The sequence below is a fragment of the Megalobrama amblycephala genome, linkage group LG18 (genome assembly GCF_018812025.1).
Source record: "Megalobrama amblycephala isolate DHTTF-2021 linkage group LG18, ASM1881202v1, whole genome shotgun sequence".
NCBI classification, from domain to species: Eukaryota; Metazoa; Chordata; class Actinopteri; order Cypriniformes; family Xenocyprididae; genus Megalobrama; species Megalobrama amblycephala.
In genome coordinates, this window is record NC_063061.1 from 29,691,619 (window position 1) to 29,719,342 (window position 27,724).

Below are 27,724 nucleotides of genomic sequence, written 5' to 3' on the forward strand. Positions count from 1 at the left end.
ACGTAATTGCCATATTCACACATTCGACACAAATGTATATGAACTCTGCGAGATATTTTGCCTGAAAATTAAAAAAAAACTATCGCGTGTGGGAAGCGCCACAAATTTGCAGTCTGAGAACTGTATGCGCAGGTAAGTGGAGCCTATGATCAGCATGAAGGCTTTATCTCGCAGGTTCCTATGGCAACTGATCAAACGTGTATTGACTTGAGCTGTGCGCGCGTTCTGTGATTGTGAACGGCGGACCGCAGTAGCGCGCGGATCAGCGGGAATGCGCACTGAACTGCGCATCTGTCCGAGAAGGAAGCCTTCATAACAGTGTGGATTCACGATTTAATCTGCCATTAACATCTAAGGAGCATTTTCCCTCTGAAGGTGCCAATTTTGAGGGAGGCAGGTGGTTTTTTGTAAGTATATATTTTCCTTTCTTTTAAGAGATGCTATTGCGGGAAACCGTTTTAGATAATGTTTAGATAACTGTGTTTGTTTACTGAATATTAGGAACTATTTAGATAATTTTTATTATGTAGGCTTATTTTAATATGAATATAATTTTTATATTATATATATATGAATATATATATATTAGTAAACAACAACTGAATAAATCAGAGTCAAAATGTACAAGTAAATAATCTGTTATCTAGCAAGTTTAGTTAAGAACAGTTATCTAACACTTATTTTATCTTTAGAAGTATAGACAAAATCTAGCTTTACAGAAAAAAGTGTAGAGAGAAGAAATAAACCCTGCCTAGTCAATCAGCACTTCATCTCAGAATGTGTTGTTTTCTATGAGACTGTAATGCATATTTTGGTATCATGTGCTCCACAAGTATTTCACACTTGTGTGGTCTCTCCTAGAAGCAGTCACAGGAAGTTGACCATCAACATCTTCTCATGATGCATATGAACAGCTTATTGAACAGATGGAGTAAGTAGCCTATCTATAGTTTTACTTGTAAAAATACTTTCCTTCTCTTTTTGTAAGAAACTACATTTATGTGCAGGCTATATGTCCATGATGTCTCTCTATATTTTGTATGCATTAAGATGGATATGAACCTTAAAATTAGTTGCGTGTTAGTTCAGAAGTTTGGATTGTATTGCAAGGGAAAATGACGGGTTAGTCTACCGGTCTGCCCAGCTGCTACTGAATGACATTTGAAATTTACTGCAGTTGGAAAATGTTCAATTACAAATGCTAATGAATACAAATATACTGTCAGGTGTTGATAGATGCTGTGTTTTATGTCACTGGCTGTTCAAACCATGTGTGTGTGTGACTTTAAAACTATTCTTTCTCTCTAATTTATTGCTTATATTTGTCAAGAGGATTTAGATTATATTTTGTGACATTGTTTTACAGATTACGTAGGTTTGTTGAGAGGTTAGAGAGTACGAATGGAAATGTACTGTAGGTGATGAATCAGATATTTATATCTACCAAGGTAACAGACCGCAGGGTGTCGACCGGCACTGTCAGTTTAGCACAAACAGAAACATTGCAGAAGGATAAAAACACAGACTTTTCAAGAACAATGTCATTTGCAGTCTAAGCATCATGTGCAGGATGTAGGAAACAACTTTTATGAGGTTTACACAATAAATCTGTTGAAAAAAATGACTTGAGCAATGATTTGCTCGGCTATCAGTTGCTTTACAGGAAGCAAAATGGTAAATGATTTCCCCATAGACTTCTATTGTAAGTGCATTTGTCAATGCAATTTTTGTTTCTTTTTTATTGAAAAAAAGATTGAAATTAGTTTCTGTGCTCAAATAAGAACTCTCTTATGCTTACCAAGGCTGCATTTATTTTATTAAGAAAAAAACATAAACATAATACTGTGAATATTATTAAGTTTTAAATTGCTTTAATTTCTTTCTGTGATGGCAAAGCTAAATTTTCAACAGCTTTTACTTCAGTCTTCAGGGTCACAAAATGTCTCCTTATACCGCCAGTCAGTTTGTTTAAATTTCATATTGCTGCCAAACTAGATACATCTCAGACCTGAGGTCAGTGACCTTTCTGACAGTTCTGTGATGTTATCCAAGAGGGGAATATACCCAGCCATAAATGATTTGGACATCATGTTCATCAATTAGTTCAACTTTAAAGTTGTTGGAATCACTGTTGGCTGTCCCAGTTGTAGTGGAAGGTCTCAATAGAAGGTTAAAGGTCATCTATGCAGGCTAAACAAAGAGTACAAGGGCTTTGATTCATTATGACTGCTGTAGTTGGGCAAATCAGCGGCACGCAACCCGCTAATGATCTCAGGCTGTTGCTAATCTCCCTTTTTCTTGATGTAATCAGAATAAATTCCCTCTGGAAAATCAGATGACCTTTTCCCTCACGTTTTGTATATTACCGGATGGAGCCGGTAAGTTTTAAAGAGTTGGTTGGAGCTGCGTGTGCTAGCTGGTAGATCCGTCCGTACACGTGCAAATGGAGATCAAGTGTCTTGAAACCCTTGTAAAACGGAAAAGAGTCTCGTTTTCATAGGTGTCAGTGACTTTGCTGGACAGCCTAAGCCTTTATTTGGTATGTCTGTCCTCTTGATGTTGATTTCTAGTCTGGTAAGACTAGCAGATATGTGCTTTTTGTCTCATGTCAGGTGCTACAGAATCCTCACAAAGTGTGGAATTTCACAGAATGGTGTCTTGGTATGAACCGCACCCTGTGTGTGTCTGTGTGTTTTTCGGGTATACCCTACATTATGGGGACAAAATGTCCCCACAAAGATGGCAATATCTGAAATCCTTGACCTTGTGAGGAAATTTTTGGTCCCTTGAGGAAAATAGCTTAAATCATACTAAGTGATGTTTTTTTGAAAATGTAAAAATGCTGACATTTTTCTGTGGTAGGTTAGTTTAGGGGTTGGGGACGGAATATACAGTTTTTACAGTATAAAATGTATTATGTCTGTGGAATGTCCCCATAAAACATGAAAACCCAACATGCATTCTTTGAATATGAAGTTGAAAAAATTTTTTTTTTTTTTTTTTTTAACAATGTAAAAGTTTTTACTGTCACGTTTAATGCATCCTGAAGTATTTTTCATTTCTTAAAAAAAAAAAAAAACGTACTGACCTCAAACTTTTGAAGGGTATAATGTGCACGGTTTTCTATCACTGTACTCAAATGCCTGACCTCTCTGACTTCACTATACCAGCTTTTTCCAGTGTTTGCCTGAGCTCAGCTATCCATGTCCTGCAGGGTGACTCCATTACTCTGTTTCTTTTTAATGAAACCGATAACCTGTGTTTAGACCCTGAAGATGTCTGTTTGCTGTAAAACAATCAGTTTTTGGACCCCGTATAGTTTTGACATAATTGATACTTACACTTGACAACATTTGAGAGTCATACAGATGATTTTATGAATGTTTTCTACAGAATCATTTAATTCTATTCTAACATTTTCAAACCACTCCATCAACACCTTTTCTGTATTCAGTTTGACTCACCCAGTCATGGTGAAGTAATAAGAACAAAGAACAAAAAAACAATTAATCCTAAACACCAAAAGAAGAAGTAACTATGACTACAGTACAGTTTGTATATAACTAACATTAAGTAAGATACTCTGCCAAATGTTTTTCTATTTCTTGCTGTGAGACTGCACATACAGCTCTGCATAATGTCAGGAAAGAAAATTTATTTTCAACAATGTTCCCGATCACGTCCAACTTTAACTGTTTCATCATATTTCAGTGTAATGAAGGCCTCGCAAAGAGTTTATGTAAATGCATGGGTCAGTGTCAACTATATAATTAATTTTAATAATCATTTCATATGCAAAGTGCTAATTTACATATAGAGTATCTACGTCAAGGCACAGCAGCTGAAATGAACCCCTTTAAACAGTCTAGAAAAATAAAAAAGCATATTTTTGTTATGGAACAAACTGAATAAAACCGGATTATTTTGATTGATATAAATATGGATAACACTTTAGTTTAGGGTCCAATTCCCACTATTAACTAGTTGCTTATTAGCATGCATATTACTAGGATATTGGCTGTTTATTAGAACTTATTAAGCACATATTAATGCCTTATTCTGCATGACCATATTCTACATCATTAATCATACCCAATACATAAACTTAACAACTACACAGCAAAATCTCCAGAGTTAAATCAACTCTGCTCAGAGTGCATATGGTCCCTCTCTAAATAGTGTTAAAATAACACTAAAGCAGAGTTAAAGTTAATTAGATAATTAAGCAATTAATTAAATGATGATTGTACATTAGTGATGAACACCTGCTGTTAACAAGCAGAATCAGTGAAGAAAAGAGAAACTACAACGGACTTCAGTCACAGCCATATTAATTGCTTAATTATCTCATTAACTTTAACTCTGCTTCAGTGTTACTTTAACACTATTTAGAGAGGGACCATATGCACTCTGAGCAGAGCTGATTTAACTCTAAGGATTTTATTGTGTACCTTACTAACTATTAATAAGCAGTAATTAGGAGTTTATTGAGGCAAAAGTCATAGTTAATAGTTAGGTAATAGTGAGAAGTGGACCTAATCTGAAGTATGACATAAATATGACTACTTTGCAGTCTGGTTTTATGTCCATTAGCTATATTGATATTTGACCCGCATTTATAGGAGTGTCTCTATCCGGAATGCATTTGAATACTCATCACACTCGTCCTGTATGTGTAAATTATGCATGTGTCGTCTGCATTACCTGTGATGACTGAGACCTGCTTAACCCACGCTTGACTTCAGGGTTATTATCGGCCAAATCAAAGCACTTAGAGATGGTTACCGATGTGAAATGACAGATTTTCACAGCTTGTGTTTTCAGTAACCATCTGTGAGACGACATTGCACTGAATATTCTAACATAATATGAAGCTTTGGGATGAATGTAGCCAAACTGTAATCTTCATCACCTCTTTTGGTTTTTTTCTCACTCTTTCTGTCTCATTCACACGCTCCGGAGCTCACGTCATAGAAAGCAGAGGGGATGTGACCCAGGGAGCTTCAGTTGCCACACAGACAGAAGGAAACTCAATAGATCTCTAAAGGAGAGCATCCAAAGAGACTCACATGAGAGTTCTCGCCTTACACTGAATTATTTACTGTGGATATGGCCTGTTTTAACCCTTCAGTTGTTTAACAGCACAAGCCCATGTTTTTTAGTTTCTTTTTCCTCTGTGGGCTTTGAAGAGTTTTATCACCGTGAAAACTACCTGAATGGCATATAGGTTGTGTGCCCACCAAAGTGTTTCCATATGGTAGCATATTGTTTCAATTGTTTTCAAAGGGAGCACCAAATGCCAGCAGCTTGATGAGGCACTGAGTGTTTATTTCACGCTGAGTGCTGTGCTTTTGTTGTTGTTTTTCTTGTCGCTGAGAGTAAAACGTTGAAAATATTTTGGCGGACACTAAATGATCTGATTTTGGTGATAATCTGTTTCTGAATATAAGGCCTGGTTTCAGAGACAGGCCTTAGAATAAAGGGATAGTTCACTCAAAAATTAAAATTATCCCATAATTTACTCACCCTCAAGTCATCCTAGGTGTATATGATGTTCTTCTTTCAGTCAAACACAATCGGAGTTATATTTAAAAAATATATTCCAAGCTTTATAATGGAAATGAATAGTAACCATGATTTTGAAGCCCAAAAAAGCACATCCATCCATCATAAAAGTAATCCATACAACTCCAGGGGGTTAATAAAGGCCTTCTGAAGTGAAGTGATGCAATTTTGTAAGAAAAATATTCATATTTATAACTTTATAGGCTAGCTTCCGGTATTGTCCGTCCGCACGTTCACGAGAGAGTCAAGTTCCGGCGTATGACGTAGGATATAAGAGTAGCGTAAGCTTAGGTGAGAGTGGATGCCTCCGGTTCAAACAAATAGGGCTGGGCAACAAACTCAAGCTCCTCCGATATTTCTCTTTAAAAATTCTTGTTTTAGACTTCTAATTCATGTAACGCCAATACGTTATATGTGTCAGGTCAAAGTTCACTCTTCCGCCAGAATCAAAAATGCATCGCTTTGCTTCAGAAGGCCTTTATTAATACCCTGGAGCTGTGTGGATTATTTTTATAATGGATGGATGCATTTTTTTGTGCTTCAAAGTTTGGCCTCCCCTTCACTACCATTATAAAGCTTGGAAGAGCCAAGATATTTTTAAATATATCTCTGGTTGTGTTCGTCTGAAAGAAGATAGTCACATACACCTAGGATGGCTTGAGGGTGAGTAAATCTTCAATAATTTTCATTTTTGGGTGAACTATCCCTTTAAAGGTGCCGTAGAACGTCTTTTTAAAAGATGTAATATAAGTCTAAGGTGTCCCCTGAATGTGTCTGTGAAGTTTCAGCTCAAAATACCCCATAGATTTTTTTTTTTATTAATTTTTTTAACTGCCTATTTTGTGGCATCATTAAATATGAGCCGATTCAGGCTGCGGCCCCTTTAATTCTCGTGCTCCCCGCCCACGGAGCTCGCGCTTGCCTTTAACAGCATAAACAAAGTTCACACAGCTAATATAACCCTCAAAATTGTTCTTTACAAAGTGTTCGTCATGCAGCGTGTCTAATCGCGTAAGTATGGTATTTATTTGGATGTTTACATTTGATTCTGAATGAGTTTGATGGTGCTCCGTGGCTAAAGCTAACATTACACACTGTTGGAGAGATTTATAAAGAATGAAGTTGTGTTTATGAATTATACAGACTGCAAGTGTTTAAAAAATGAAAATAACGACAGTCTTGTCTCCGTGAATACAGTAAGAAACAATGGTAACTTTAACCACATGTAACAGTACATTAGCAACATGCTAACGAAACATTTAGAAAGACAATTTACAAATATCACTAAAAAATATCATGTTATCATGGATCATATCAGTTATTATTGCTCCATCTGCCATTTTTTGCTGTTGTTCTTGCTTGCTTACCTAGTCTGTTGATTTAGCTGTGCAAATCCAGACGTCCTGCCCTTGTCTAATGTTTGATCATGGGCTGGCATATGCAAATATTGGGGGCGTACATATTAATGATCCTGACTGTTACGTAACAGTCGGTGTTATGTTGAGATTCGCCTGTTCGTCTGAGGTCTTTTAAACAAATGAGATTTATATAAGGAGGAGGAAACAACAGTAATGAACTCGCCAAGATAAATTCAATTTTTAATTCTAGGGTACCTTTTTAAGCCTTGTTTGTGAAACTGTGGGTCAAAATGTCAACACAATGTAAAGTACTTGGCTCTTATTTTGGATGAGGAGATGGCTGAACCATATAGACCTTATTTACCAGAGAAACAAGCGCTTTAGAATATTGTCTTTGAACTTCCATTTTTGCGGTAGCCCTATATATTTCTGTGGCATCGCTGTTGAAGAATAATTAGCTGGTGAATTGGATTTACCTGCTGTAGAGTTAATGAAAGTTATCATGAGCATTGTTATGTTTAAAACAGATGTCTTAACAAATGTCAGTAGACCGGGAAGATTTTAAAATGAGCAGTTCATTCATAAATACGTAAGACCACTGTGGAAGTACAAACCGAAGTCAAAAGACAAAAAGCACAGCACTGAAAAGGGGCGGGGCTACATAAGGTCTATAGAAAGTTGTCCTTGTACAAGTAGGATGTCATGGTTGGTCGGTGCGGTATTAGTCCCGCCTCTCCTCCACTGTGATTGGACGGCTGAGTAAAAGGTGCCAGTGATGTGTTTCACTCAAAGTTAAAAAAAAAAAATTTCAACTCTCTGCAACAAGAAAAGAAACAATATATATATATATATATATATATATATATATATATATAGAGAGAGAGAGAGTAGAGGAAAAAACACTTTGGTGGACACAGAGTATCATGCTGTAGAATAAATCACCCTAAACCACATTTTTACAATCTCCACAGCATTTGCTTTACTTTTCTTCAGAGTCAGACCCTAAGTGGATGAAGCTGTGCTGTTCACCATTTCAGTAGGAGCCTTGTGTTAAGACTAATTTCTTCCTCTCTTTCCAAGGTACAGATCAAGCAAGTGCTTTGCGTCACACCACATCTGAATCCATTCTACACTTGTTTGTTCTGTTTGTTCTTTCCATGTCTCATTTACATTATCATACCCACATTCACTGAAAGAGACACCCTGGGTTGCTAAACCCCCTCAAAGACCTCGTCAGTCGATCTTATGTTCACCATTGTCATGTGCATGTGAGAGAGACTAGCTACGTCTGGTGAAGCAGGTTTCAAGTGTCACGCATAACGACAATGACATTCGAGGATGGTGTTAAGAGTCAGTGCATCTGTGTGCGTGCATGTGCATGGGTCTGTGCGTGATAGTACGAGATATCAAATATCAGTCAGTTATGCATTGGCAGTAATCACTCTCTCTTATCGTACAGGATTAGTGAGTTTCTTATCTTATCTCTTATTATGTCACCTTTGATGGTTAGGTGACCTGTCTATCTTTGAGTGCTGTTTACTTTAGATCATTCTGGTTATGATCCCTTTAGATGATAACGTAAATTCAAGATTTAGACCCCGATGGATCTTATTACATCTTACGTACATATGTCATCATAAAGTATTCAAAGAAGTTTTTGGAAAAATGCTTTTGTTTGTTCACACATGCAGCCACACGCGAATGCAGTGCGGCAGCATTTAATATTATCCAAGCGTGAAAAAGAAACGTTTCAATCAACACCTTTTGTTAGCATATGTGCGCTCAGCATATGCCATGTTTTTCCACAAATCATCATCCTTACATGCAGTATTGTGGTGGTACTGTGAAGCAGTAATGGTATCAGATGGAAATACCATGGTATTTTATTTAACAATATTAGAAAGTTGTGGCTCATTCTTTATTGTTACTATTTTGCACATTTAGAATAATAGTAAAGTTATTAAAACTATTAAATAACTTAAATGAAAGTATGGAAAATATGTAGTGACCGAATATGTGAGGAAAAGTGTTGAGGGTAATGCATTACAAATAACTTGAGTTATGTAATTAGATTACTTTTTTAAGTAACTAGTAAAGTAACACATTACTTTTTCAATTTACAACAAAATATCCAAACTACCTTTTTAAAATAAGTAACTTATATAAGTCACTTTTTCACATTTATTGACTGACGGCTCTCCTGTCTCCATGTTGAGATAAATAAATTGCAGAGGTGTTGTGTGCGCTGTATGAACATGATGATTATAGTAGTTCTAGACTAAATGTGAACATGCATTTACTCATCTCACTTGCACGAAAACAGAAATTCCTCAAAATGAATAAAAACAGTGAAATACAATCTCAGAATTTTATGCAAACCTGTAATTATTAACTGTATTAAATTATACAAATATACTTTATGTATTTAGTCTCACTTTATTAACCACTGTTTTTGCTGCTGACCTTCAATTATCTAATTCAACCACACTAATAGGCAAAAATTTACTTTAGATTAGATTTAGAAATAAGAGTGTTGAACTTCCTTCTCCTGTATCCTATTTTTCTTTAATCCAGAATGGCAGTAGCCTGGGTGCCAGCCCGAACCCCGCCCACAACATTTTTTGGACGGGAAGTTCGGTCTGGACTCGATCCATTGTGGAGTAATTATGCTCGGCTCCCAGAAGGCCGAGCCAGTCAAATTGCCAGGGCGGGCTTTAATCGATGATGGACAGGCTATCTGCGGTTACGTAACCACCCACGTCATCAAAGAGCGCTTGGGTTGAATTGGTTTTCACCAACGATGACTGCAGCTGGAGAAGTAAGATGTTTAGATTCCGCTATCACGTCTGTAATAAAAGAAATCGACAGCGCATTAATTTTAAAAGACGAACAAAGAACTGCAATCAAGGCATTTGTCGATGGGAAAGATGTGTTTGCCGTCCTTCCAACGGGATTCGGCAAAAGTTTAAGTACAAGTTCAACATATGTCACTTACTGCGTTGCTCTGATTGGTTGTAGGTCTATCCAATTGAGTGCAGATTTTTTTTTTTTTTTACTGGTTCGGTTAAGACACGCCCCATAATTCAAGTGCAATGGAGCAGTATCAGACTCACATTCTGCCTAGAATATGAGTATGACGAAGTCAGGCTAGAATGGCAGCACAGCTGAAAGGTTTGTTTGAGCTGCGCCCTCTACTGTACAGGCATAAATATGCTTGTCCTTCAGCCTGAGGTTTATAAATTTCACTTTTGGTATGAAAAGGCCATAACATTTGTTCAAAATAGAACTTTTTGTTGTTATTTAAAAACAAACAAGCAAGCCCAGCCTGTAATGCATTACTTTTCATAAAACAGTAACGCAGTTAGTTACTTTTTTATGGAGTAACGCAATATTGTAATGCATTACTTTTAAAAGTAACTTTCCCCAGCACTGGTGAGGGATGTATATAGTGACCAAAAATCTTATATTTGAGCATCTCTGATATATTATATATTACATAATATTACATATAAGAGGTTAGATAAAGTGATATATTTTTGTAAATACGTTAGAATGCAGCCACAATTTATATTTTTCTAAAACACTATAGTATTGAATAATTACCATATTCATACACAATGGTATTCATATCCATGTCACTCAAAATAATCCCATGGTATTACCTTTGTCCCAAAAAACCAAAGTAATCCTGATATTTTTTTTGGTTACTGCATTGTAATTTGTAAAACTCAAATGACAACAAGCAATAACAAGCATAAAAACAAGTTCAAAACAATTTTAATAGGCAGCTATGGTTTAAAAAAAAAAAAACTTGACCAAACCATGTTGATGGACTAAATTGTGTATCTTGCAGACAATCATCAGAGCAGTGATATAACCCATGCAGTTATTTTGTCTCTTTCTGCAAATCCATTCTCTAATGATTATAGCCTTTTCTCCATATGTGCGGTCAGTCAGTTATCTAATCGCTGTTTATGCTGAGGTAACACTGATATTAAATGGATTCTACTTTCCAGATCTTTCCAGCGCAGCAGCAATGCGTCATCACTTTGGGGATTATTGCAACCGATACAGAGCTTTGAATATCTAAGCAAACACATATCTAGTACAATGTGAGGGGGTGTGTTGGTGTCAGTAGCCTGGGGTCATTGGCTGGTGTGTTGGTGGCAGCTGATGGATAGAGGTTGAGGCACGATCATCACTGAGAAACACTGTAGGATGTCGCGTGTGAAAGCCAGTAATCATGTTATTAGGCAGTTAGGACACCCGGTGCTCTGGGCACCAAAGATGACGCGGTTTCAGTCGAGCAGTGATGTCATCTTCTCCAGCTGACACGCTAACATGCAACTCAATAAAATGTCCAGACTTATCTACACTATGCACACATGTACATGTATAGTTTTTATTTGCAAGCCATGGTCTTTATAGATCTCATTGTCAGACACAAGTTTGTGCTAGTGTAGCACATAAAGGCTTGCATAATGCATGACATTATCTACACCAAGCATCAGGAGAGACATAAATAAATATAAACTTTGGCTGGCACCTTTTTATTTAGACCAAAGTCTACATTTTGACCTCATGTTGTGAGTTCATCCTGTGAATTCATTAATCTCTTAGGAGATAGTTATATAATTTCTTCTTGGCCTAAATAAAGCCAAACCATCTTTAAAGTCAGACTGCATCCGAAATCACATACTTCCCTACTATACGCGTGGAAATGTATGGCTCAATAGCGCCACCTACAAAATTTCAATTAAGCGCCCTTTGCGCTACGTTTCATGTACGGGTATGAAATTCGGTAGACAGATGTAACAGCCAAATAACTACAAAAAAAATCTGAAAACCCAACAGAAAATTAGATATTTTTAATTTTCTTTTTTTTTTTTCTTTTTTGCCATTTACTTTAACAAACTCCTCCTAGAGCTTTAATCAGATCAGCATAACATTTGGTCAGTCTAATCTAAAAGCTATTCACTGAAGGGCGTGTTCGTGGCGGCCTGACAAAATCTGATGTTTCGCCGTGAAACAGGAACTCAGGCATACAATGTTCGATCTGCCCCAAACTTCACGTTTTATTAGAGTCCTGGCCTGAAGACATCTACATGCCAATATTCAGTTACAGTCATAGCGCCACCTGCGGGCAACAGGAAATGCCATGTTTTACACTGTGATTAACTCCTCATTGAGATTTAACCAGATCAACATCATATTTGGTCAGTCTAATATTAAGGCCTTACTGATGTTAAATTGCAAAGATCTTGAGTTTTCATTGAAAGGCGTGTCTCGTGGCGGCCTGACAAATTCTGATGTTTCGCCATGAAAGAGGAAGCTGTTGTAACTCAGGCATACAATATCCGATCTGCCCCAAACTTCACATGTGTGATAAGAGTCCTGGCCTGAAGACATGTACATGACAATATTCAGTTAGTCATAGTGCCAACGGTTGGCAACTGTAATTCAAGGCATGCTTTATATTGTAATTCACTACCAGAAACACATTTCAATATGCCACAAAGTACGAAACATGCTAGAAACATGTTAAATCATGCAACACTTGGCTAAGTGCTAATGTATGCGATTAACGCCAAGAAACAGGAAGTTGTTGTAACTCAGGCATACTATGTCCAATCCCTGAACACATCTACATGACAATATTCAGTTATAGTAATAGCGCCACCCACTGGTAACAGGAAGTTGCGTGTTTAACGCTGTGATGCACTACTAGCAACATACTAAAATACGCAATTGAGTGACACAAGTGCAAGGGCCCTTTCATCGCTGCTTGCAGCTTTAATTAAATATAAGTACCTACTGAAAGAGTATGTGGTTTCGGACACAGCCCCAATTCAAGGATAGCTTGCATAGCTAGAACTTTAACTATTGGTGGACTTTGCAGCTTATTTAGGCCAAAAGCTTCCAATTTATATAGGAAGACATCTGGCCAAGATCCAGATTGACCAAACACAGGTTCTTTTCGAGTTGGGTAAATTTGAAATTGGATATAACTCCGACAACAAAGGAGAATATTTAGGAGTGCTCAAGGATATCTCCTTGTTTCTCAAACAAAACTCTGAGTATGGTTTAAAGATTTTGTCATCGCAAACTTATTGAACTGTATCAACCTGCTATCTTGTAAATACAACTTGTATGCAGTAAATTATGACTATAGTAGAGGTGGACGATATAAACAAAACTTTATATTATGATATTCTTACAATTTTGGTTGATAACAATAGATTATGTATCACGATATACACATTTTTATTGAAATATTATTAAAAATACTGTAAGTACTGAGTACTGAAAAAATAAAGTATTGAAATGAAGTACTGAAAAATTCATGGAAAATTTGTCAAAGTAATTGTAGACCTATATCAAAAATTATGAGTTTAAATTTATATTTTCCATAGTCATAAACACTGCAACAGCTAAATAAATATATTATGTAATGCAAATGCATGGTTAAACAGTAAAACGTTTTGTTGTGAATCTGTCTTATGAACCTGCAGATTTTGTTAAGTGTGCAGTATGATAAAGATATTTGTAAAGGATTTGAAAATATGCACATATTTTATATAGAACCATTTTATTATTTGAGGTTACATCTGGAGGAAAGAAATGGCAGTAATTTTTCATCCGTTTTTTTTTTTTTTTTCTTTGGATTATCCTCTGTATAGATGCAGAGTTGGGCATTAAGATTGATCCCAAACAAATGGGCTTTACTTTCAACAAATGCTGGCTTTACTACAAAACTGGTCTTACATCATATGATTAAGGCTGTATATGATGAATTGTCTGTGAATTGTATTTATTTATTTTGTATTACAAAGCAGATTATTTCATGTCCTACAAATTAATCTTGGTTGCTTTGATTACTCCAGATCCACTTCTGCAGTGTAAAACTAAGCTTTATCTCTCTTGCTTCTGCTTTTTCCGTTGCAGATGAGATCTCTAAGATGTGTGAGGTAGATGAGACTCCGGAACCTGTCAGTCCCACGCTGCTCAGCGAATCCACAGACACCTACTGCCAGACCGACTGCTGGCACCCACTCCGCACCACCGTTCGCAAGCTGGAATTCTGGGATGACTTCAGCGCAGAGCTTATCGGAACTGGCTTCTTCTCTAAGGTCTACAAGGTAAGGGTTTCCTCTCAATAATGGAGGAGGAAAAACAAATTACAGTTTGGAGATGGAAAGTTTGCAACAAAAAAAATGTACTAAAATTGCTAGAATGACCTGAAGGCAGCATGTAATAATGGACGCAGCTGCTGTATCGCTGATATTGAACAGCACAGAATCTGATTAGATAATCTGCCCTTTAGCAAAAGTGCGCTGATTTAATCAAAGCTGTGAAAATGAGGCACATCAAGATCTCAGGCGCTCAAGGCCTTCAAAGTTTTCATCACTTGGTTTTGTTCCATACCAAATTCTGTTTCCAAAATGTTAAAGGATTAGTTCACTTTCAAATGAAAATGACCAAAAGCTTTACTCACCCTCAAGCCATCCTAGGTGTATATGACTTTCTTCTTTCTGACGAACACAATCCTAGAAATATTAATAAATATCCTGACGCATCCAAGCTTTATAATGGCAGTATGTGTTACCAAATGAGCATGAGCCACATCCATCCATCATAAACATATTCCACACGGCTCCGGAGGGTTAATAAAGGCCTTCTGAAGCGAAGCGATGCGTTTCTGTAAAAAAATATCCATATTAAACAAGTTTTGAAGTAATATATCTAGCTTCCGCCAGACCGCCTTCCGTATTCAAATTACGGAAAAACAGAACTGACATAAGTTGAATAGGGAAGGCGTAGAACGTACAGCGTAAGCTTTTTGAAGAATACGGAAGGAGATCTGGCGGAAGCCAGATATATTACTTTGTAACTTTTTAAATATGGATATTTTTTACACAAACGCATCTTTATTAACCCTCCGGAGCCGTGTGGACTATATTTATGATGGATGGATGTAGATGGAGACACTTTCTTCAGCTCATACTCGGTTTGGTAATGCTTACTGCCATTATAAAGCTCGGATGCGTCAGGATATTTATTATTATTTCTAAGATTGTGTTCGTCAGAAAGAAGAAAGTCATATAAAGAGTAAAGCTTGAGGTAATCTTGGGGTAATTTTCATTTGAAAGTGAACTAATCCTTTAAATAATCCTGAAATCATTTTGTCTGGAAGTCACAGCCCTGTTAGTCCTTACAACAGAACTGTACAGACATGGTGTGTTTGTAGTCTCCCAAAAACAAGCTACATCCTGCAGACGGTTTTTAACTCAACACAGAAATACATGTTTAGCGTCATGTACCGTCAACACCCAGTCAAGCTTAAATGGTCTTGAAAGACTTCACAAACAAGAAAATAACTATATGTTTTTAAAAAATATTTGAGGAACCACATTTTGTTTATATGCCATGCCTCATCTTGTAAAATATCCTCCCTCCTGCATTACTTTACCTTCATAATTCAAGTTGAAAGAATTCATTGAAGGCCATTTTGTTACAAGTAGACCTCACAAAAATGCCAAAGTGTGAAACTCTTAGTGCTTGATATTATCTTGACTGATTGACTTTGGTAAAGACTTGGCTCACAACAGAGCTTTACAATAGCAGAGTGATGGAACGTAGATAACGTGTTTAATATCAGTGCACACAGAACATGAAAAACTGTGCCACATACCTCCACTGTGACCATTCTCACACCACGGGCCAAGAAATGTGACAAATTTACATTTTATGTAAAGAACATTGTGTACTAAAGGAGACGTGTGCTGTAAAGGAATAGGATTACCTCAGGGGAAAATGAGAGAGATGCTTCTTTTTGTTGTGAACGTGTTTAGAGAATCTCAGTGAAGGAAATCCCTCCTGTTGAAACTCCCACTCTAATCAATATAATGTTGTTTTCTACCACTCAGGTGATGCACAGCACTACAAAAAAGGTGATGGTGGTGAAGATCTATAAGAATGACGTGGATCAGAACAGCATTGTGAGGGAGATCAGTTTACTTCAGAAACTCTCCCACCCGAACATTGTGAGGTGAGCCGCCTCTGCGCACGCGATTAATCACTTCCATCAATCCCACGCCGGCCTGATGCTCATAGCGCCCACTCAGAACATGAGAAGAAAACAACTCTGACTCTGTTTGCCTAATACTGAATAACAAATCCTGACTGGGTTAAAATTTCCTGACCTTGAACAAAAATAACTCGTGATTGGCTACAATTAAAAAATATAAAAATTATAATTCAAAATACAACTTAAAATTTAAAATACAATTTAAAATTCTGATATTAAAAGCATCAGACTGTAATGCCTACACACAGCCCTTGCTTTAGTTACTAAGCTTTAGTAATGTTTGCTAAAACAAGCATCATTATTTGTACTGCTTGTAAGGATACATATCTACACCATATTAGCCGGTATTAGAGATTTTTAGTTCATTGGTATCGTTCATTATTGGAAATTTAATTTGTGCATGTTCAATTCTAATATCAGTTAGATCTTCAAATCTTAAGGCCCGTTCACACCAAGAACGATAACTATAACGATAACTATATTTGCGTCCACACCAACGAACAATAATGGTCTGTTTATTCTAAACGCATGCTCTGCAGTTTCAAAGTGTGTACATGCATGTCATTCGTTGAACATGTCTTTGCTGTTCTTGTTGCATTTACATGGCTTTAGCCAGCAGATGTCCTCAGCATGCAATGTTTTGAGTGAATAGCTAGTGTAATCGATCTAATCTAAGTGAATTTAGCTGACAAAGTCAATATAGTGGAATAAAAACAACCCCTAGTCTTTTTCACTGCAACTTCAAAGGAAGCAAGGCTATGTTGTCGAAACTAGCACTGGATACCTGAGGTAATTTTATGTTACACTGTTTGCTAGCCTGACATAATGATCTCATTGTTAATACTTCTCACCATTAATTCCGAGGTATGGCCGATTTGTTTTCCATATATCAATTTTCTTTAAAGTATAACTGAAAAGGGGCTTTTTGACTTGTCAAACAGTGGTGGATTTTTCTGGACCTCGGCGATTAACTTCTCCGCAATGTCGCCTTCCATTTTAAATGCGCAGATTGTTAAATTAGAATGGATTCTGATTGGCTGTCAGTGTTTTATTGTTCAACAGCTGGAAAAAAAATAATTCTAAAAGTGATTCCAACTATATCGTTCCTCTATATCATTATAGATGTGGTATGGTCTCTATGCTATTATTTTATATTTAGAATGATTTTTAGAACTATATCTTTTATAGTTATCGTTCTTTGTGTGAACGGGCCTTTAGTCGTCAAATCTTAATTACACTGTTAAATATAATCTTTAGCAAATTTCCATATGAATATCAAATTTTCATACTGTACAATGTTGTGATACATAAATTCTGTAACACTTTATTTTAAGGTCTTTTAACTAATTGCTTATTTGCATGCATATTACTATAATATTGGCTGTTTATTAGCAATTATTAAGCACATATTAATGCCTTATTCTGCATGACCTTATTCTACATTCTTAATCCGACCCAATACCTAAACTTAACAACTAACTTACTATTAATAAGCAGTAAATTGGGAGTTTATTGAGGAAAAAGTCATAAATAATAGTGAATACATGTACCCTATACTAAAGTGTTACCATAAATTCTTTTGTAGAATTTGAATCTGTCAGTCCAAATCCGATTATTGGTGTATCCAATTGGAATCCATTGTGTATCACAGCTGTTCAGATCTGATTTGTGCGTCCATGCCACTCTTTCGTTTTCCAGAATATTTGCATTGGTATCTTTGGCAATCACATTGCATTAATAGGTATACGCCGCCGCGCTGGACTACTGCATCTTCTGAGGCAGCGGCAGAAATGTAGGAGGCTTTATTCCATGCTGTCATCTCCGGCACTTTCAAAACATGTCTTCGTTATATTGTTATTCTGCTCATCCGACACTTTACAACAGCTCTATTCTGAAGCGACTTTCAGCATGTTTCCTATAACAATGTCTAACAATTACATTTTACATGACGTGAGAAAGTCACATAAACTACGCAAAATCCGACCTGGGGTGCGTTTCTCGAAAGCGTTTCCCGGAACTTGCGACCATAGTTTGCTTTGGGAAACGCACCCCAGATCGGATTTTGTGTAGATAGAAACTTGGAGTGGCCTCATATTTGTCTACCCTAGCAACACCCTAGCAACCACCCAGAATACCCTAGGAACCCAATAGCAACTAAAACCTACTAGTACTTACTATATGCATAGCAATGTCCTGGTAAACACCTGCATTAAGGCAGTGAACTTTGGATAGGCACTCGCATTTGGTTGAAAATGTAAAAATCTACTTTTAATTTGCACTTCTGAAATGCTTGAAATTAAGTTTTATTTTAGTTTCAAGAGTTTACACAGATGTATAAAGGTCGCAGGTGCTGATTGGATGATTTCTCAATCTTGTCATTGCCAGTAAATGTTCTAAACTTTGCATAATTCCTCATTCCTCAGACGGATAAAGTCAATTATTCTGATTTTCTTGTTGTAGGTACATGGGGATCTGTGTCAAGGAGAACAAGCTGTACCCAATTCTTGAGGTGGGTGGCAACTTTAAGGATTTAGTATTCACAATTCAGTGTTTCCAGTACAAGCAATCTTTGCTTTCTCAACGGGCTGACCGGTAAATCTCATGACACAAACCAGTGACTCACCATTAGGTTCTTCTAATGTGTCAAGAGTATATAATTTCTACAAAGCAGAAGTTTTCCTGACTTAACATGCTGTAAAAGTGAGTTGTGTTTTCACTGTATAAATCCCGTCCTTCCCTCCTCCACCTAGTATGTTAGCGGAGGCTGTCTGGAGGAGCTGCTGGCCAGGGATGACGTCAGCCTCTGCTGGAGGGAGAAGATCGAACTGGGCTGTGATATCAGCCGAGGAATGACCTATCTCCATTACAAGAACATCTACCACAGAGACCTCAACTCTAAGGTGTGTTGGCAGGCTTTAGGGATCAAAGTTGAGCAATTATGGCAAAGATATATTATGAAATATCACCTTGCAGCATGTGTCAAGAACACGCCTTGCATTTATAGATAATTACAGACATTTCTAATGTCATTCCAGTGAAATATGTGCTAATGATTTTAGCTCTAATGTTTTATTAACTTGCCTGACTTGACCTGAGTCATGTTTTGAACAAAATGATTCAGTGAAACCACGTATTTGAATGTTTAAGTGGTAGTTAGTACACTTTACTTGTGTCCATTTCCTATATAACTGGATGTGGCACAGACTTTTTTATTGCTTTGGCAAAGTTTAGTTTCTGATATTAGTTATGAGATAACCGTAATATTATCTCGTATAATCTTACTCAAAATCAAAGTGAAGATTGGCATACTTACACAATGACACCAAAGTTGTCTGGATGCTTAAGCCACACTTAAAATATATTAAAATAATATGATTTTAAATAAGAATTAATTGCATTGCATTGGATATATCAAATTGATATCTGCAGACTATTGCTAGACATTTTCTCAGAACTCACTCTTTTTACAAACTTTTAACCAACTGAAGTTAGTTCTGGGAAAAGATCTAGCATTATTTGCTTACAGATGCTGCTTGGTTTAAAATCTAAATTTTGCAATGAATTGAATGCATTTTAAGTGTGGTATGTACGCAAAAATAAAATTTCAAATTTACAGTTGAAACTATAAAAAAAAAAATTTAAAGGCATTTTGTAACAAATAGTTTTCAATGTGTGAAACTCATGTGTGAGATTGATAATATCTTGAGTGAAAGACTTTGGTTAGGTGTAAAGTCATTTACTACGGTTATGGTTTCCATTTGTCCATTATGAACACAATAGCAGAGTGATGGAACGTAGATACCAAAACACATGTGACCATTCTCACACCGTGTGCCAAGGTATTTCAGCATTTTTTGGTAAAGAACATTGTGTCCTAAAGAAGACGCTTGCTGTAAAGGAACATGATTAACCCAGGGGAAAATAAGAGTGATGGTTCTTTCTGTTTTTCTTTTGAATGTGTTTACAGAATAACATATACAGGTGCAGTGATGGAAAATCACATCATGTTGAAACTCCTTCTGTAAATACACTGCCGTGCAATCGTTTTTTTTTGTTTTTTTTTGTTTTTGTTTTTTTGAAAGAAGTCTCTTATGCTTACCAAAGCTACATTTATTTGATCAAAATATTGAAGGGTTTGTTCACCCAAAAATGAAAATTCTGTCAGTAATTACTCACCCTCATGTCGTTCCTAAACCTATAAGACTTTTATCATAAGATCTTTTTAATGAAATATGAGAGCTTTCTGTCCCTCCATTGACAGCCTATGCAACTACAACTTTCAAGGTCCAGAAAGATAGTAAAGACATCATTAAAGTATTCCATGCGACTTCAGTGGTTTAACCTCAGTTTTATAAAGCGACGCGAGTGCTTCGTTTGCACAAAAAAAACAACTTTATTTAACAAAACATTTATCTCCAAAATGCGTTCACGAGAGCACCATGATGCATGCATGTTGTGTTGACGCAGGAGCAGATTTTTGCACAAACAAAGCACTCGCATTGCAATTATTTTTATATTTTAAAATAAGTTTCCTTTTGAAATATTTTAAAATGTTAATTATATTTTTTCAAGATGATGAATAGAAAGTTCGAAAGAACAGCATTTAACATTATTTAATGTCTTTGTCACTTTTGATCAATTTAATTAATCCTTGCTTAATAAAAGTATTGATTTCTTTAAAAAAAAACTTATTGACCCCATACATTTGAATGGTAGTATATGATGCCATCACTAATATTGTTAGTGAATTAGACCAAAATACAAAAACTTTTGCTGTTTGGGGAGGGATCCTGCACTCCTATATAGTTCTAAGCAGTGAAAAACAAATTTAACTGTGTCAGTTGCCAGGCTGCAGTGCGCAGTGAGCACAGGACTGTGTGTTTGAACAGAGATGAGGAGGTCAGACCTTTATTATGCTAATGCTGTACCCAGCATTCACCATTCCAAAAACACCAGACCTGAGGCTGCTTTTCACCTCTTTATTGTCTTTCTTTCTTCTCGCTCACTATATATAAAATGACCTGCTGACTCCTGTCGACTTTCAAGCTTTTATCATCTCACCCTGCTCACACACACTTAACTTTACTAAAAACAGACATAGCCTTAGCCTTGTTTTTTAAAAACAACTAGATTCAAAAATTGAATTTACCTCGGCATAGTTAAATAACAAGAGTTCAGTACATGGAAATGACATACAGTGAGTCTCAAACTCCATTGTTTCCTCCTTCTTATATAAATCTCATTTGTTTAAAAGACCTCTGAAGAACAGGCAAATCTCAACATAACACCGACTGTTACGTAACAGTCGGGGTGTACGCCCCTAATATTTGCATATGCCAGCCCATGTTCCCAACATTATGAAAGGCATTAGAAAAGGGCAGAACGTCTGGATCTGTGCAGAGCTGAATTATCAGACTAGGTAAGCAAGAACAATAGCAAAAAATGGCAGATGGAGCAATAATAACTGACATTATTCATGATAACATGATATTTTTAGTGATATTTGTAAATTGTCTTTCTAAATGTTTCGTTAGCATGTTGCTAATGTACTGTTAAATGTGGTTAAAATTACCATAGTTTCTTACTGTATTCATGGAGACAAGACTGTCGTTATTTTCATTTTTAAAAACTTGCAGTCTGTATAATTCATAAACACAACTTCATTCTTTATAAATCTCTCAAACAGTGTAGCATTAGCCGTTAGCCACGGAGCACAGCCTCAAACTCATTCAGAATCAATGTAAACATCAAAATAAACACTGTACTTACGCGATTAGACATGCTGCATGACGAACACTAGGGAAAGATCCATTTTGAGGGTTATATTAGCTGTTTGAACTTTTTTTATGTTGTTTAAGGCAAGCGAGAGCTCTTGGGGTGTGGAGCACGGGATTTAAAGGGCCACACACCCTGAATCGGCTCATTTCTAATTATGTCCCAAAATAGGCAGTTAAAAAAATGAATTAAAAAAAATGGGGTATTTTGAGCTGAAACTTCACAGACACATTCAGGGGACACCTTAGACTTACATTACATCTTTTTAAAAAAAGTTCTAGGACACCTTTAAAATAACTAGATTGCACATACTAGAATGTGACTGGTGCTTGTTCCAAGTTACAGTAACTTACTGCCACAATGTTTGGGGTTGCTAGGGTGTTGCTATGTGCTTACTAAAATGGTTGCTAAGGTGTTCTGGATGGTTGCTAGGGCCCCAGCAAACAAAAATGTTCTAAGAAAGTTTTCCTAACATTACCATTAAGGCCCTGTTTACACTAGTGTATTTTCGATTTAAAACGCATTTTTGCTACAGTTACGCCTGTCGTTCACACTACGCCGGCGTTTTTGGAACCTCGAAAAACGGAGACTTTCGAAAATGCTGCAGACCCTGTTTTAGTTTGAAAATGCCGGGGTTGCATTTCAGTATAAACGGACCAAAACGGAGACTTTTTAAAACGATGGTGTGGCTGCCCACATTCACTCTGCGTATCCTTAACGACCACATAAACAATAACATGGAGACTGAACTGCAAACCGGCATTTTAAAACAAAAACGCACTAGTGTAAACGAAAGCGTTATTTCTGAATGTTCTCTGAACTTTAAAAACATCTATTTTTTTAATGTTTTAAATACGTTTTTCTTGATTATGTGAAGATTGGAGAAAACATTAAGTGGATGTTAAATTTGATCATTTTGCAAACAGTTCGGGAATGTTATGTTTGAATGTTCTCTGTGGCTAGGCTAGTGAGAGCTCATGTAAACCTCACTCCCCTGAACTCAAGAGTTGCTCTAGCGACTGACGTTAGAGACTGCGGTCTTTAGCCTCCTTGTTAGAGCACCCGATTCCCATGCCAGTGGACCCGGATTCGAGTCCCGCTTGGACCGCTCGAACAGGAGGGGTTACATCTGAACCATCTGAGACGAAAAAAAACAGACTAACGTCCAATTAAAATGTTTCAGAAAAAATTCCACGAACGATGTATAAACTTTTTTTTTGCTAATGTTTTGATAACATTATCAAAGACCACATAATTACTAAAGAAATGTTTTTTCATAAATTTGAGTGAACCTTTCAAGAGTGTTGGACAAAGTTCTGAGAATGTTCCCTGTTAGATGAGGCATAGCTAGGGGGTTGTTTACTGGCACAATTTAAAGGGATTTTTTTTTTTTTTTTTTTCATCTGCCAGGCAAAAAAACAAACCTGATTAGTTAGAGAAGTAATAGCACTCTTGAACAAGCCACATGATTTGTGATATTTAAATAGCACAAAGATTACTGCTATAGTTTACTACAAAGTCTAACCATATTTTTGAAATCAATACACAACATTACTTATGTTCGCATTTATCATGATGGGTACATTTCCATTGACTATTGAGCTAATTATATTATTATGCATAATTTACTATATTATTATTAATAACAATTATATTATTTTCTACCCCCTAACCCTATGCTCAAACCTATTCCTAACCATGAGCCCACTCAGACACACACAACCTCTCCATACCACGCAATCACCCACCTCAGTGTTGTTTTCTTCCACTTTTCTGTTATCTAAGTGCATTAATTGAAGCAAAGATGCCATTATCAGAGTGGGGTTGAAGCATTACTGGCTTGCTTACATAACACGACAAGTTCAAGTTTCTTCCTGGAGGTGAAGTGTGGTTGTATAGCTGCCTTTTGTCAGTGGGTGTATTTAAAATACAGGGCTACTGTTACTGGTACTGACACACATGAAACCTCAGAGCATGATCCTGCATTGCACATTCTCATTGATGTCTTATTGATGGTGCCTCTCTTGTTAACTCTCACCATTCAGCATTAAATTTTTTTTCATTCATGTATAATGTATAATTTCTAAATTCAATTATTATATTTGATCTTATATATTATTATGATTAGTGTTAGATGTGCTGGCCATATGATGACTGGATCTTTCTTCAAGCTCTAGTTTAGGGGATATGTGAAAGAGAAGCAGAGTGAAAGAGTGCTCAATCCTCCTATAGAGCAATACTGCCATCTTGTGGTGTAATACTGTGCTTGTGGTTCAGGTCTCGCACATCAGCCAACTCTGTTTGCATATCATTTTGGTAATCTGAGATAGAGAGAAATCTTCCTTATTGTTTTATGCTTTACTAATTTGCTTCTGCTTTCTTTCCTCATACCGCAGTGAGATAAAGATCTCAATCTGTGACTCATGCAACATACTACATGTGGAATCTGTTGTTTTTCTTGATGCAGAACTGTCTCATCCGTGTGACCTCGCGTGGCAGGGAGGCCGTAGTCACTGACTTCGGGCTGGCCAGAGAGGTGGGGGAGCTTCCCGCAAATGACCCAGACAGGAAGTTGTCTCTGGTGGGGTCGGCCTTCTGGATGGCCCCTGAAATGCTTAGAGGAGAGCCGTATGATCGCAAGGTACTAAGAATCAAAATTCAAATGACGACTTTGAAAATGGACGTGTAGGAAAATTAAATTAGTATTGATTTACTGACAGATTTCACATTAACCCACATAACCTTTTGCAGTTGCTTCTTAATTAAAATGTAACCTTCTGATTTGATGCCAAACTTAATAGGTCAGGGCAGAGGAACAGATTTGGAAAGCCATTTATAATGAGTAACAGATACAGTAAACTGTGTCTCCCTCACTGTCAGAGATAAAGCCGGTGCTGAAGTGATTAGAGACTGAACTCGACCTCTGCTGACTGGCCGTTTTTCCCTGTTTAATCATAGGTTGATGTCTTTTCTTTCGGGATCATGTTGTGCGAGATCTTAGCAAGAATCCCAGCCGACCCAGAGGTGCTGCCCAGGACGCAGGTAAACACTCAAACCCATCGACCTTCTATCGCATACATTATGAAAGCAATGCTAAAAGCAAAACATGTAGTTCACTCTTCTTGTATAAAATGGCCATCAATGATGAAATAAAATTTTTTTTATGGCAAATCTTTGTGGCATGTCATGTAGGAAGAAATAATGAAATACAATACAAATATATTTAAAACAGTACAAGTTTTTAAAAGTTTTTTCTTTATTTAAATGTTTTATTTCTTGTATGTTAGAATACTGAAAAACAGCAAAGAATAATGCTATTAAACCTTTTTTTATTTTTATTTTTTTATGAAATATTAGCTGACCAAACGTTCACTGCTCCTGGCTTAAAGTTCTACTCAAATTTTATTGTTTAAAAATGTTAAGTAAATACTTTAATAATGGATAATGCAAAAACTATTAATAAAAATATGATAATATCCTGCATTCATATCCACTGCATTCATATCCACCCACTGTTGTACAGTGTTGCTTCTGGGCAAAAAACAAATGTAAGCAATTCCTCAAAACATACAAATAATTTATGACGATAAATATTTTAAAATGAAGTTTATTCGCCAAGACATATGGATCATATTTTTGATGCATGAAAAATCTATAGAAAATGCTTTTACGAGGTCATTCTCCTGATCACAAACATATGTTTTAACATTGGCCATAAATGTAGGCCAATGTATTTATTCTTTTACATTAAATCCTTACACAGAATGCATAATTTAGCACTTGCGTGAGCTCTGAGATGGTTTCATATAACCCTTAAGAGAGGCTTGTTATGTGGCATGAATTAATATGGTTGTGTTCCCTGCACTGGGGCTGAAAGGAAGGTCAGACGGAGTATTTGCCCTCTGGTGTACCGCAGTGTGGTCATTTATGCTTCATTAATGTTGATGGACATCCGATGATGTCTGGAGGGGAGAGAACAGATAGATCAGGTCAAGGGAACCATCGCACAGACATTTAGATTGTTCAGTATGGAATTATTCATCGCATACTTCTATCACATCAAGGATAATGATTTTCTGGTCTATCCACTTTTCGTTAATATATGTATGGGGCTAAACCAATTGGTATATACACCTCCATTCCAACAGTTTGGAATAATTAAGATTTTTTATGTTTTGGATTAATTAAGAAGTCTTTTCTTTCAAAGGAAAGAATGAAAGAAAATTGACATTTATTGTGTGATCTGTTCACAGGACTATGGGCTAGATGTGGACTCGTTCAGAGAGCTGGTGCACGGCTGCCCAGAGCGGGTTCTGGAGCTGTCGGCCAGCTGTTGCCAGGTATGAAGTGGTGTGTTTAATAATGGTGTGACTGTGAATAGCAATAACACCTTCAAAGTGAGAGATTTCACCTTCAGCATTCACAATGTGGCAGCCTGGTTAACTGTTTTGAAGATGTGTACTGTATATATAATAGATTCAATGAAACACATCCAAAGCCTATCCTGTTTCTTTCTTTCTCTCAGATGGATGCATTCCGAAGACCTTCCTTCTCTGAGCTGCTAGATGAGCTGGAGGACATCGCCGAGACCCTAGAGCCACCAGACAACAACCTAACCACAGGGTGATTTTCACAAATCCCTCCTAACAAACCCCTGGACTGAAGGATTTAAGGGACTTTACTGCATAAGAGTCTGCAGCGGTGGACCGTGACTGGCACTCTGTTCTCCCAAGAGTAGGACATACAGGGGAATGTCTGGTAATTGAGGACAAAACCACTCAACTGAATGTTCACTCAATAACCAGTTCTGGACGCCCTGCCTGCAGAGTGACACTGAACGATTGCGAGAGGCTGAATTTTGCCTTTTATGTTTTTTATTTCAAATAGATGAAAGTAAGATGATTCTTTAGGGACCAACTTTTTTTTTTTTAAAGACCAAATTCACCATGGACAACCCCTTGATTCCTTGATTGAAGGTTTCAGGAAAATATAAAATGAGCTTACTTTTTTATAAAGTTCAAAATAAGTATATAGCAAAGGTTGCACAAACCTGGAACAAACCAAATTAGAGAAATTAAGGTGTGCTAGATTTAATTTCACCTTTTGCCTTGTTTAAAAAAAAAAAAAGCATATCCCATCAGTACATTTACAGTACCAAGTAATCGCTTAGTTGATATCACCTGTTTTTTACCTTGTTGCACTTTCCATGTCACTCATTTTCCCAGTGTTAGCAACTGTCAGATTCATGGAGCTCTAAAATGTCCAATTAAACTCAAAATTGTGGTCGTAGAACATAAATACAGTGTATTTCTGAATAAAAATTCAGTTCATTTAGGCGTAAGAGTTGAACAATCATACTAAAAACAACAGTACCAGAGCTGTTTTGTTAATGTACTTTAGTAAGGGCTGTGGATCACTGTTTTCTCAGGTCACATGGGGGCTTTAAATATGTGAATATTCTCATATTAGTGGTGTCTTGTACTTTATCTTTGTAGATATGTTTGTATAGCCCTTTAACTAGGTTAAAATAGTGTTTCTAAACCAGAATCTATTTTGTTTACTGAATCTAATTGGGCTGTTTGTATTATTCCTGACTATATTTGTGTATATGGTGTTTGGTTACATTTCTAGTTTATTAGTTACACCAATAAAAGTATATTGATTAGTTTTTAAGTCTTTTGACATTCATGAAAACACAATTGGGTGAGATCCATCACACACAAAAAAAAATCGATATGTCCTTTTCAAACTCTTTCGGACCACAAAAAAAGATCTATTAAAATCAAATCACGACAATAAATCAATATGATAAGCACTTTGTGTGAATGGAGCATTGCTTATTTTTGTCATTAGTATTCAGGTACAGTTCAGGGGTCCTGCTCGGTTTCTCCGATACAGGCGTCTGCATTACTGCCCTGTACTTTCCTCTGTAATTGAG

The 27,724-nt window shown here is 36.6% G+C and overlaps 1 protein-coding gene across 2 annotated transcripts; it reads left to right on the forward strand.

The window, feature by feature from the left end:
• Nucleotides 1–27,459, forward strand: zgc:113162 (uncharacterized protein LOC553743 homolog). 2 transcript variants are annotated; one of them, XM_048165448.1, is made up of 10 exons: nucleotides 1–407; nucleotides 862–931; nucleotides 13,869–14,062; nucleotides 15,851–15,972; nucleotides 18,472–18,520; nucleotides 18,762–18,911; nucleotides 24,254–24,427; nucleotides 24,745–24,828; nucleotides 26,040–26,126; nucleotides 26,312–27,459. In XM_048165448.1, the coding sequence occupies exons 2-10, from the start codon at nucleotides 898–900 to the stop codon at nucleotides 26,411–26,413; spliced, it is 996 nt and encodes a 331-aa protein (XP_048021405.1). In that variant the 5' UTR covers nucleotides 1–407; nucleotides 862–897; the 3' UTR covers nucleotides 26,414–27,459. The 2 variants fall into 2 exon arrangements, with proteins under 2 accessions (XP_048021405.1, XP_048021406.1); XM_048165449.1 differs by having other exon boundaries at nucleotides 2–407; nucleotides 865–931.
• The last annotated feature ends 265 nt before the right edge of the window (nucleotides 27,460–27,724 follow it).